Below are 12265 nucleotides of genomic sequence, written 5' to 3'. Positions count from 1 at the left end.
ACCTACTGTAAAAAATTGATAGATATACATTTGACTAGAAAATAGAGTTGATGAAGGAAATAGTGCCTGTTCTAAAATGATTTTAAGACAACATAAAAAAGCAAAGAGAAAACAGAGTAGTGATATATATGAAACAGGTGCTTTATAGGTAAGTGTACCTTTAGACTAGCTGCACAACACACTCCCCAACCACTAAACATATCCAGTACCTGCCTTTACCCTCTTCTGTTTTAATTTATAATGATATAGCTTGTGTCAAAGAATGATAGCATTAAACAATCTCTGAAGCTTAGTTTTCGCATGATGTTAATCTCTTGTTCCACCACACCCCGATGGAGCTCCATTGATTTGAGATACGGTTAGACTAAAATCCACTGAAGTACTATTAACTCTAAATCTTTAAGAAACCAGTTTAGGATGCTGAATGCACTGCTGTTAAATGTAGCAATCAGAATCAGAATCAGGTTTATTGCCATTGGTAATAAAGATGGGTAGGATACAGACAGAATGGAAATTGTTCAGGAATTACACTCCTTCAGGAGGATATAGTGTCATTCACTATCACACAAGACATTAATCCCACATACTATGACCAGGCAACATGAGTGAGTTGATTTTAACTGCAGTGACTGTTTCCTGTTTTTAATTAGAACAAGAGGCCCCAACTACGTTCCTCTGCTGTTCTAGCCTCTCTGTCAGAAATTGCCTTTTTTTTATTTATTATTTATGTGTTTGTAGCAAATTGTTTTGCTTCTTCTTCTCTAATTGCCTCTGATTTACCTGTAGCAACATTTTTAGCAGAATGATTGAAAGATTTTAAGACATTTGCAGAAATATTTCTTAAAATCTATAGCCTCCCTAACTAAAAAAAAGAAGCAAAAAAACAGCTTAGTACATTTGCACAATATTTACCAAGTTTGTGGGTGATGGGAAGGAGGAGGAAGAGAAGGAGGAGAATTCCCCCCCGTTATACATTTTGGGCTGTGGTGTTGAGCTCAGAGTAGAGAAGACTCAGGTGGGAAAGATGAAGATGAAGCTGGTGGTTGTTTTGCTTTGCCTGGTCCTGCTGACTGTTCACACAGGTAGGAATGCATAAGGAAATAAATCTGATGATAAAATCTAATTTACAGGAACATGTGGCAAGAGGATTATAAGAAAACCTTATCGTGTATATTCACTGTGTTGCTCCAGTAGTGAGAATATTTCTCTATCCAGATTATAAAGGATAAAGCATCCCATAAAAAAATGTTCCTTGTTTTGTTTGCATACATTATTTACTTTTAAAAACTGATCTAAGTAATAGCATCTAAAGTTTTTGTTTATATAACTCAGGCTGGCTGATTTCTTTTTAAGACCATTAAATATCATAGATGTCACATTTTTTTTCCATTTGATATCCGTATTTGTGGGTGAAAAAAAATTGCCACGTATTAATGTGAGGTCATGGCTGCAGTAGACTGGGCCCTAATGTTGACAAAAGTAGGAACCTTTCCCCTGCTGCTCCCTCTCGCAGCAGAGGAAGACAGTGCCTCCCTGGCTGCATGCTCGAGTCACGTGCTGCTCAGACTCCCCTCTCTCCAAGGAGTGTGAAGGATGAATGAGCACTTTGTTACCTAACTGGCCTCCTAACACAGCCCTGGGCTTACAGAGAGCAAGAGAGAGGGGACAGAGAGTCCTCATTCTGCAGAGAGCAATGTTTACAGTACCAGATCCCATGGGATTGGCTTTGGGGGGAAAAAATCTGCCTCACATCGACAAATAGAGCTAAATTGCGCTATCTGTAGACTGCTTTCAATGTGAAGGGGTGTTGATCTGATTAGCCAATACCAGCTGTCACAAAAAAGCTGGTATGTTTATGGAAAGACAAACAAAAACAGACTGAGTTTCAACGTCAAGCTGAGAATACGAGGAAGCACATTGACTCACAACCATGTGGCCAAACATTGAAAAAAAAAAACCCCAACAAAATAGCAAAAACAGTCCCTGTACTTGGTAATACAATTAACCAGAAAACAATGAATACATTCAGAATAACTCCTTTTTCCCCTCTTCAGATGCCAACCCTATTATTACAGAGAAGAATGCCAAGCAACTTCTTCGCCGCAAGAGACAGGACAGGCCGCAGAAGGCCGGCCACCCTGACGAGCCGATGAGGGTAAGGGTCACTGGGAGGCAAAAACACAAACATAAATATTCAACATTCATTTGTATATTTCTGTCAGATTTACATATCATTTTTCATATTATTCAACATGATAAAGGATTAAACATTTTATATTATCTGTCAGGGTCAATGGGGGCTGGTGCTTATCTCCAACAATCTTTGGGTGAAAGGCAGGATAAATCCTGGACAGGTCACCCAATCGATCACAGAAATAAAACAACTCAAAGCAGAAAATGACAAGAAGATCCATAAAAAAAAATAAATAAATAAAATAAAAATATATATATATATTGCTGCACTTTAGTCTCATAATTCAAAATTGTTCACTTAGACCATGATATGTTTTCTCCTGTTCTTTTTTCTATGTTTCATTCTTATCTGCACTGAAAAATGCGGTTCAGGTGTCGGTTAATGTTTCAGAAGACAATTGCAATGCTTCCATAAGTGAAAATTTGCTCTTTTTTTTTTACAAGCAACACAGCAAAAACCTATTCCATTATGAATTCAAATCCTACATTTTGACTGAAACTGTCCAGTTGAGTAAAACAGCAGCAAACATCAGTTGGTTCAGATGTAAAAAAGATACATGGAAAATCTGTGATCCTGTGGGCCAAGTTTCTATTTCCTAAGGTCCTGAAAGATCTTGTCAGATCTCAGAGCATCTGTACTCCTTTAAATTAACAAATTAATAAAATACAAATACTAAAACATCCTACTTCCTTGGCCATCCCAGTGTTTAGAAATAACTGAAAAGAGGGGAGTATGGAAGAGCACGAGAGCTTATGTGATGAATGAATTGTGAAAGATCCTCGCAGGGTCCCAACCTTGAGAATGTTGTGTCGGTCTATATGCAATAGATAGTTATGATTATTTTGATAACAGTAGTTTCTTAATGGTGAGTCCTATACTGTATTTCTAAGGTATTTAGACATCTTTATCAGGGAAAAAAACAAAAAAAAGCAATAATTGCTCAAAGTACTATGTTAGATCATTTCCCCCAGAGCAGAAACATTTGATAAAAGCTGAGCCAAATTAAATTTGCTTTGAAACTGGGATTAGAACACAGCGCTATAAAACTGCACAGATGAAAGAATAGAATAGTGGGGTGTGGTGGTGGATTTAGATCTGGGTTATGTGGCTCATTGCCCAGGGCAGTGAGGGCCGTGTGGGTGGTCCAAGCACAATCCTGCTATGCCTTTCTAGTGAAATGGGAATGTGCTTCCCCTGGTGTTGTGCAGACAGTATAAATTAACATATAATACTCCATATTTGGCAGGGAAGCTGAAATATAGTGTTCAATTTAAAGCCTTCAATCAAAAAAATAAATGCACTGATAAGGTATATAATTTTTCCTCTTCTGGCTTCTTTTTTGGAGTATGCGTTACTTGTTTACAGCAGGAACGGTGATATATTCGGCTTGGATGCAAAAAGGCATCCAGTATGCTATTTATGCAGTATTGCCACCGCTAAAGTATTATGTTTTTTAACTTCATATAACACAAAATGAATAATACAAACCCTACCGTTCTAAATCAACAGGGATTTTTAGTTGCAAAAGGTTTCTGAACCAGTGTGAATGTGAAATAGCACTGATTCAGTGGGGGGAAGTGAACTGTAGAAATCATCTATTGGTTTGGTTTCTTATGATCACCTCAGGGGGGCGCTATAGAACATCAGAAATCAGTTTAAAATGTCATTTATTTCGCTCAGTCTACAGCATAAGGAGAATATTTGGAAGGACACAGCGGAGCACCAGTGTGTGCTTTTTTTTTTTTTTTTTTTCTAAATGGGAGAGTCCATTTTATTTTGGTTATCTGTGCACTAGTTTTTACTAAGCAGTTAAAACTAAAGGTTGCGCAGCTCAGTGGCGTAACGACACAACAAAAGGCCCGAAAGCAACATTATCTGGATGGGCCCCATATGAAGTACAACATGTAATGGTTATGTTTTCCATTTATGCTCTGGATTACCCATAATTACAAGTTGTATTGTAAAAAAAAAAAAAAAAAAAAAATACTCAAATACATCCTTGTTTTAAGATCTTTATTGCAGTTTGAAACATATGATATGAGTGTATTTTTTTTAACCAACCGTCTAATGAACTAAGTTATTAACATAGTAATTAAAAGTACCACTGTCTGCTTTCTCTTATAAGTTTGTAAGATTGGAAATGGAAAATACTTTTGAAGTAAAGTCAAATGATATGTGAATAATCTAATTAGGTTATATTTAAATTTCTATACAAACATTAATTCTTGTTAATTTAGTTAAAAGTAAGCATATTAGGTTGGTCCTATGTCAATATATTAGTTTGGTTGATGAACTGAAATGTTCAGAAAATAACTTGGAATAGGGCAAAGATTTTAAGTTGTGTCAAGTGCAGTATTATTGTTTACATCAACATAATATAATCAGGTCATATCAAGAGATTAAATTCAGATTTTGTGAAGTCAAATATTTTACATGTGATATCTGGACATCATTTCTTTTAGTTTGACTAAGGTTATACTTTTTCCAGTGTAGCAAAAAGCATTATACTTGAAGTAAATTCTATTAAGAATACTTAAGTATACCAAACATTGTACTTTTAGTGTACTTGAAGTATTACTAAAGTAATCCTTTTTCTAACTCAATTGGGGCATTTTTAAGTTTACTAAAGTATACTTTAAGTATACTTTAGTAAACAATAAAGTAAACAATAGTATAGTCAAGTACACTTGACTATACTATTTTTAAGTATATGAAATATAGTTTAAAATAAGTAAACTCTAAGTGCACTGCCTGATTTTAAGTGTTAAATTATTGCCATTTAGTATACTTGAATAAACTAAATTTAGCTAAGAGTTGCTATTGGCTCACCATCCTGCTGAACTCTGCCATGTGTTGGGGTATAAATAAGGTCCGGTCAATCAGATCAAATCATCAGAGCCATATTACATCTGCAAAGAGACGTCCTAGTCCTCAATTGCGTAGTGGGCCTACCATGTCTTAGTGATGGGGCCCCTAAGCAACTGCATAGTCTGCTTACCGATAGTTACGCAATTGGCGCAAATAAATTCGACTTATCTATGCACTTTGGCTCCCTCCACATGCCTAAACTTAATCTGAATCTGCAGGGTTTCACTCTGACTCTGTGATCGTCTCATTTAGTTGAATTTGTGCAAAAGGTCAAACAGGCTATGATCCATCATGGCTCATGCGGCTGCTCTCTGGATGTTTAATGTCTCCATAGGAACATATGCTCCACATGCAGGCTCTGCAGCAGAGGGCCCAGGAGACCAACATGGAGTACTGGCTGAACCCACACTGCCCACCGCGCTGCGACAGAAACTACGGCCACCCGGTCTGAGCAGCACCAAGGTCTCCAAATGTCCAGATTTAGTCTGTCTGCTGCTGACTTTATTAATTATTGACTTCATCTATGAGTAGAAAAACCAATAGATCCTCCTCTCTGCGCGCTATTTCTTTATTTGCATGAAGGCCTACCAAATAACGCGTCTGCAAATGTTCATCTACATTTTATTCCCTGTATTATTTTTTAAACATCCTATAGGTTAAATCAGAGACAGTAAAAAGATGCAAATAGCACCTTATTGTTCAAACATCAGCAGCAGAGATTCTGTGTTTTACTTTAGTCTAATTTCTAATGTCCTCCATCTGTTTTGCAGAGAACCATCTGGAGCGACGGATTTCACGAAGAGAAATGGAAACAAGCGTTAAAAATATATCCTAAAACTTTTCTTCTCACAATTTCTGGAGAAACGTTGTTAGAAATATTTCCTAATGTAGAAAAGTGTAGTTTACCTCCTTTAATAGCTTTTATTTTCTGTATTTTTTATAGTACCAATTATGAAAAGAAATAAATAATACAAAAATAAACTAACATTGAATAAATAACACACGCCCAGCCCATTATTATTATTATAATTAAGCTTTAAACCTACATATTGATATTTTCAAAATAAGCGCGCATTGGAACCTGCAGGTAAAACCTAATATTTATCTGTTAAAGTTTTAACAAGTCGAACCATTTGCTGCTTGATGTAAACGCATTTGTTGTTCTTTATTTTGTCTGTAAATGATCAGTCATCCGGTGTCATGGCAACCACAAACAGGTAGGGTGACCAAACGTCCGTATTTCCCGGGACATATCCGTATTTCACGTCCTGTCCCGGGCGTCCCGGGTTTTTTTTAGAAAGTGAGGAAATGTCCTGATTTCACTGCGCACGACGCTCCGTGTGACGTAATCCCTGAGCCGCGTCAGTGCGGGCAGCCCTGCTCTTAATCAGAGGCTCTGTTCGAAAACCTGGGCTGCATCCTCCAAGGACGCGGTCTACCTAGACTGGATCCTTCGAAGTCCTTGAAAATAAGGAGGCCGGAAGAGTTTTGGCTGTAAATTTGAACAGGTCCTCCCTTCGGCGGGTTTTACCGCCGTATGCTCTGTTGCTTAGCAACCGTGAAAGTTGACACACAAAGCAGGAAAAGAATGAATACCGAGGTTTTCAAAACTGTTTGTTTATTTATTTATTTAAAAAAAAAGTTAAAGTGAACAAAGACTACACTCACAAGAATCCAGAGTGGAATAAAGGTTCCAACCAGCGGGAGCAGGAACAAATAAAATCAAATGTAATGATAGAAACCTTAGTCAGTTAAATAACGTGCTGCTGTCATTCTGCACATCTCTGATGTTGCTGCTATTTTCAAATATCCATTACTGTAAAAATGTCCATAGCTGCATATTGGTTATTTATTCTACAGTTTATATTGTTAAAACACTTTACAGAATTGTATTGTTTATATTTTAACTCTTCCCTATTATGTTATTCTTATACATTTTTCTAAGGTCCTCATTTGTGTGACCATTTTCAATAATCTTTCTGCTGCTGTAAATGTCCCCATTGTGGGACAATAAAGGGATTTTCTATTCTATTCTATAAAAGGGTTAAAAATATATAAGTAAATCTAAACAATGTATCTACAAAATGTATCTGCAAAATCTCTAATATTCAACAACAAAAAATACTTAGTTAAGCATATTGTGCAAAACAACAATAAAAAAATTAAACTCCTATTAGATGTATAGTTCCCACTCTGCAGATCTATTAGAATCTGTCCTTAAATTACAGCCAAACCCATTTACATAATAACAGATAAAAACCTTTAGATAAATCAAACATTACCGCCACATATCTGACTCTATAACCATTAAAACAACTTGTAACAAGTAACACTTCCTCTCATCACTGAGCAAATCCCGATGATGAGACATTTGTTCTTTCAATCAACCCCCCCCGCCCCCCCTCCAAGGTGTCCTGATTTTCCCAAATGAAAATATGGTCACCCTAAAACAGGCTTAGATTGGAAGGCAGATTTTCGTTTCCAGGAGTCTGGCGCGCGCCAACAGATATGGAAACGATTCCTGGATAGACGTCTAAAAGTCTTCAGAAAACTGAGACAAGGTCCGGTTTCCTTCCGATCTAAGCCTGTGTGTTCATTCTTTGTTTATTAATTTTATTAAATAAAGCCCACTTTATAGGCATACTGGGTGGTTTAAAAATATATATATATAAACGCAGACCTACAGTGCGCACGCAGGCGCGCGTTTCTAAACTGCATATAAAAAAATTATATTTTTAAAATGTGTTGAGATGCCACTGTATTAAGGTTTAGCTTGGTTTTCAGTTAAAATGAAAAAGCTTCGCATTAAAAATAAATAAATAACACAACCATCTTTTTTTATTCTAGCAGGCCTAAACTTCCTACTCAGGGATTCATAGTAACACATTTTAAAAGTAATTTTACCAATTAGTCTTTTTGAAAGAATAAAAATCGATTTTTTTTTGTCACAACCATCTATTTATTTTATAGGATATATAAAACTTTAGGTAATCTTTGTAGTTTAGAAGAAGTCCCCTGTTAGGAAAAAAAAAGAAGACCACTAAGCTCAAAGAACTGATTTATTGCAAAGCATCTAAAAACTTTCTGTTACATCAAACATTTCTAGGAAAATATAAAATGGGGTGTTGTAATGGGAAAAGTTTGAAGTATGAAACCTGGACAAAAGTTTTTTCTTTATGCTAAAAATACAAAACTCCTTAGGAAAACAAATATATATATATATTTTTTAAATATGTCTGAAGTAAAAGTGCTTGAGTTCCTTTTTAAATACAAACCTCTTCTTAAGCAGCCAAGTTAATACAGACTAAATGTAGCTTTTAAAGAGTCATCTTGTTTTAACTAAACTTGGAGAATATACTGAAAAGAAAACTCATGTTACTGAATTCAGCAGGAAAATAGTGAAATCCAGGAGTGCTGTACAGTGGGTTGCTTCCTCATGTAAAGGAAGCATCACATTCACTGACACCCTAGGTCAAACCGACTTCATTTTATTTGGTCAATACATTCAATATATGTCCAACATTTTATTTATACACATATGAATATTAGAAAGTAATTAGCCTCTATACACGATATACAAAACCGTGTTGCTTATATCTCATATACTTCAGAGTCAGAAAAAACAAAGTGGTTCAGAATCATCTTTTGTCCTTAAAGAAGCCCTTTGAGGTGCTGCTCTCCTTGATGGTGACAGTCAGGAAGTTGGCGGTGACGTCCGTCACCAGCACCTTCTCCACGTCGCTGAGGTTCGGCCTCCAGGTCGTTTCTTCCTGGTCGTCGTCATCCAACCTGGTTGGTGACTGCCTGTCCAGAAAGTAAGGCTTTTCCATCTGCGGGAACTCGGCGGCTCCACTTCTGCTCTGGTTGGTTTTGTGATGGTGTTTGACCTGAGCTGCTGCCAGATAGCTGCAGCGGTCCTTCGTCCTGTGTGGGTGTGTGCTGTGATGAGAAAGGAACCGTTTGTAGGAACCGCCGCTGGACAGTTTCTGTGTGAGGTGATGATGATAGTGGTGCTGATAGTGGTGTTTAGAGCTGCGAGGGTGGTCCTCTGAGTGTCTGTGGGACAACTTCTGCAGCCTCATCTCACCTCCATGCAATTTGGAGAGTTTGTAAGGACCTTGCCCCCCCACCTCCTCAGCTATCCTCTTGCTTGTCTCCAAGACCACCGGGCTGCGGCCGTCACCTATAAAGCGGAGCTTTGGCTTGGGCCCCCTCTTTTTGGGTGTCTGGACAAGCCTGTCTGAAACACTCTGCTGAGGCGACGGCTGGTGCTCGTGGGGAATCACGTGCACGCTTTCTCCTCGGTTGATTGTGCTCGGTGGAAAGATGGTGGGAACAACCGCTCTCAGGCCCTCTCTAGCCCTGGGGGTGAAGACCGGCTCGGGGGTTAGATAGGTGATGTGCATCCCTCTGACTGCCTCGCTCCTGAACTCATAAGACTTAGTTTTAACTTTAGCCTGGGCCTAAAAGAAAACATAAAATTAGCCATTTTTTAATAAAACAAAAAAAATAAATTGTGTTTATTTATTCTTTCATCTTGATAGCTTAATAAAACCTCTACCTATCAGAGTTTGGGCTTTTTTTGGGGTACTGTCTAATTAAAAACGGTTTATAAAAGAAAATCCGCAAATATAACCCTTTCACATGATTTCACATGGCCTGTATTATTACCTAAACATTTTTTTACCCGAATCAAAATACAAAATCCCATAATATTATCAGCTTATATTTCTGTTCACGTAAATCAAAGCCCTTATAACAACAGAGATGCTCCATAGAGAAAATTCATCAAGTACTTTCCTTAGTTATCATGACATGACATTTGATTCATTTTACTATTTCATTTAGTCTTTTATTTATTGAAAGGAATAACAGAAACATCAATAACTTTGCTCCTTTCCCTCCGAAAAGAAATAGGATATATATTTTTTTAAATTTTATATTACACCATATCTAAACAACTTGGTAAGTATGAGATTTCATAATCTGAAAATAATATAAAAAAATATATATATTAAAACAAGAAACAAATAGACCCCAAAATTGTTGCAATTTCCAAACACTATAGGAGTTAAATCACAATCCATCCAGTTGAATGATTTTGCACTTTGTTAAGAATTGCCATCACTGGAGTGCTTATAGAAATTACTACAAAAATAAAATGATATATAAACATGTCTATAATTGACATTCCAACTGCTATCTATTTAAACAAGTTAGGGATTCAATGCTAGCAAACTGGTTGTAATGACTCTATAACAATCTAAGAAACATTCAAGGATGGATCATATAAAATTAAGGACAAACACTGCTCTGGTGGCAGGTGTGTTTACTAAAAGTTGGACATCCAAAGGAGTTTGTTCTATTTTTTATTTTTTTATAATGACTAATTTCTGCACAAATTGACAAACGAAGAATTTTAAGAAGACAACAGCGTAATGAAAGAACATATAGAAAAATCAAACATTCAGCTCAGGGCCTTCCCGGGTTGGCTCTGATTGCAGCTCCCAGAGAGTAAAATGAAATGATCAAACACGAGGAAGCTGTAAAAATAAATAACAACATCGGATAAAAAATAAATTCACCTTGAGGAGAAAGGTTTTCGGTTTTGGTCCCCTCTTTTTGGGTCCATACAGCTCTCTCTCACGCTCTCTGTTAAAACAACGACAGAGAGAGACATGCCTGCTGAAGTGCCATGGGAGCAAAGTGCACGAAGCGTAAGTGTGCAGACTTTATTCTATGTTTACTGGCTCTGTCCATAAATGCTTAAACATGAATCACCTTTGCTCGAAAGCGGCAAACAAGCGAGAGTCCAAAATGTTCTCCTCTGGCTCCCAAGTGCTGTATCTGCGGAGTGAAGCACTAAATCAGACTGACAGCTCTATACTGGTTAGCCCCACAGCTAAAAGCCCTCTAGGTGATTTTAATCCCGCTAGCTTCTGCGAACCAACCAAACGCTGAGCGGTACAGACAGCTCTGCGTTTCGTTAAAAACATATCAAAGATGCAGTGTAGCACAACTTACTTGGGCGACCATCCCTTCCATTTCACCAGGTACTCAATGCTACCCTACGTGCCGTCAGAAGCAAACAGAACGGGACTCGGTTAGCTTACGGAGGCAACAGTACTGTTACGGTGATGATAACGCTGTATTCTGGGATAGCAGAATAGAACCTCCTCCCTCCTTACCTTCCTTATCCTCCGTTTGATAATAGACTCGGCCGCGAACACCCTCTCCCCAACGGCAGACAGCTCCATGTTTACTCCAGTGCTACCTACCGTTAGCCTGATGGGCGCTAGTTCAGTAGATATCCCCCTCCCCTCCCTTCGACAGAATTCCCGACAGACCATAATAGTGCGAAACAGCAAAGGACGTCAGCACAGTTTTTTTTTTACGGTGTTGCTAAGTAACCGCAGACGGTGGAATCACTGCTTGGCCGCTCATTGGTCCAGCCATTAACACGTGATTCGGACTTGTTAGTGGAGGAGGAGCGTGGATGAATTCTTTCGAAGAGTAAAATGGTGGCCTATTTTTTTTTTATTCAGCTTAACCTGCGCAACAAATGAATTCTCTCACTCAACCTATATGACGTCAACTAAATAATTTACTATATTTACTGATGTGATGGTGCTGTCAAGTCAATAAACAAACAACATGGAACAAAATTACACATCTACGAAATGTATAATGAAAGTTTTAGATAATGTTAAATCGTTATTAATTTGATCAATTTAATTGGTTTATTCAGTTTTCATATGTAATAAAAATCGGGTTAGTAGTACAATATATATTACTGTTACGTTTTTATTTATTTATTTATTGACTAGCCTATGATATATATATATTTTTTTTTTGTTTCCGGAATTTTTTTGAAATAATAATAATAATAAAAAAATGACCTCAAAGTTTGCAAAGAGGTCAAAGCTTAAGGGTTCAATTATTGTTAAATATTTATATCCGATTCTTTACAAAGGAATAGTCAAAATCTCCTAAATTTAGAAAGCAATTGTTTGGATTATTTTAAATAAAATGAACCGATAACCTATAGGCCTATCTTAAAAAAAGATAATAGTTTCTGTAAGTTTTTTTATTTATTTATTTATTTATTTTTTCTTTTTTACCTTAAATTAGGTCTGTTAGGGAAATAATGATAATAAAATTATATGGTCATTATTAAAATACGAGGCCGGGAAGTTTTTTCAT

The 12265-nt window shown here is 37.0% G+C and overlaps 2 protein-coding genes across 2 annotated transcripts; one reads left to right on the top strand and one right to left on the bottom strand.

The window, feature by feature from the left end:
- Positions 1 to 929: 929 nt before the first annotated feature.
- Positions 930 to 6061, top strand: cunh17orf67 (chromosome unknown C17orf67 homolog). The gene is made up of 4 exons (XM_038295656.1): positions 930 to 1082; positions 2055 to 2155; positions 5397 to 5524; positions 5833 to 6061. The coding sequence occupies exons 1-3, from the start codon at positions 1025 to 1027 to the stop codon at positions 5511 to 5513; spliced, it is 276 nt and encodes a 91-aa protein (XP_038151584.1). The 5' UTR covers positions 930 to 1024; the 3' UTR covers positions 5514 to 5524; positions 5833 to 6061.
- Positions 6062 to 8107: 2046 nt separating this feature from the next.
- On the bottom strand, positions 8108 to 11405 carry cbx8b (chromobox homolog 8b). Its single transcript, XM_038295661.1, has 5 exons — positions 11251 to 11405; positions 11087 to 11130; positions 10844 to 10909; positions 10648 to 10714; positions 8108 to 9525 (listed from the first exon to the last, which is right to left on the bottom strand). Exons 1-5 carry the CDS (start codon positions 11317 to 11319, stop codon positions 8701 to 8703), a joined length of 1071 nt encoding a protein of 356 aa, XP_038151589.1. The 5' UTR covers positions 11320 to 11405; the 3' UTR covers positions 8108 to 8700.
- Positions 11406 to 12265: the final 860 nt, after the last annotated feature.

The sequence above is a fragment of the Cyprinodon tularosa genome, unplaced genomic scaffold (assembly GCF_016077235.1).
Source record: "Cyprinodon tularosa strain WSP-4 unplaced genomic scaffold, ASM1607723v1 ctg358, whole genome shotgun sequence".
In the NCBI taxonomy this organism is placed as follows: Eukaryota; Metazoa; Chordata; class Actinopteri; order Cyprinodontiformes; family Cyprinodontidae; genus Cyprinodon; species Cyprinodon tularosa.
Note: the sequence above shows the minus strand (reverse complement) of the source record. Positions and strands in the feature narration are given on the sequence as shown.

Coding starts and splice junctions, on each gene's coding strand:
- cunh17orf67 (XM_038295656.1), top strand. CDS start 1,025: ATGAAGATGAAGCTGGTGGTTGTTTTGCTTTGCCTGGTCCTGCTGACT. Junction 1,083..2,054: donor CCTGCTGACTGTTCACACAG/GTAGGAATGCAT, acceptor TCCCCTCTTCAG/ATGCCAACCCTATTATTACA. Junction 2,156..5,396: donor ACCCTGACGAGCCGATGAGG/GTAAGGGTCACT, acceptor ATGTCTCCATAG/GAACATATGCTCCACATGCA.
- cbx8b (XM_038295661.1), bottom strand. CDS start 11,319: ATGGAGCTGTCTGCCGTTGGGGAGAGGGTGTTCGCGGCCGAGTCTATT. Junction 10,715..10,843: donor TTTGCCGCTTTCGAGCAAAG/GTGATTCATGTT, acceptor TTGTTTTAACAG/AGAGCGTGAGAGAGAGCTGT. Junction 9,526..10,647: donor CGAAAACCTTTCTCCTCAAG/GTGAATTTATTT, acceptor GTTTTCTTTTAG/GCCCAGGCTAAAGTTAAAAC.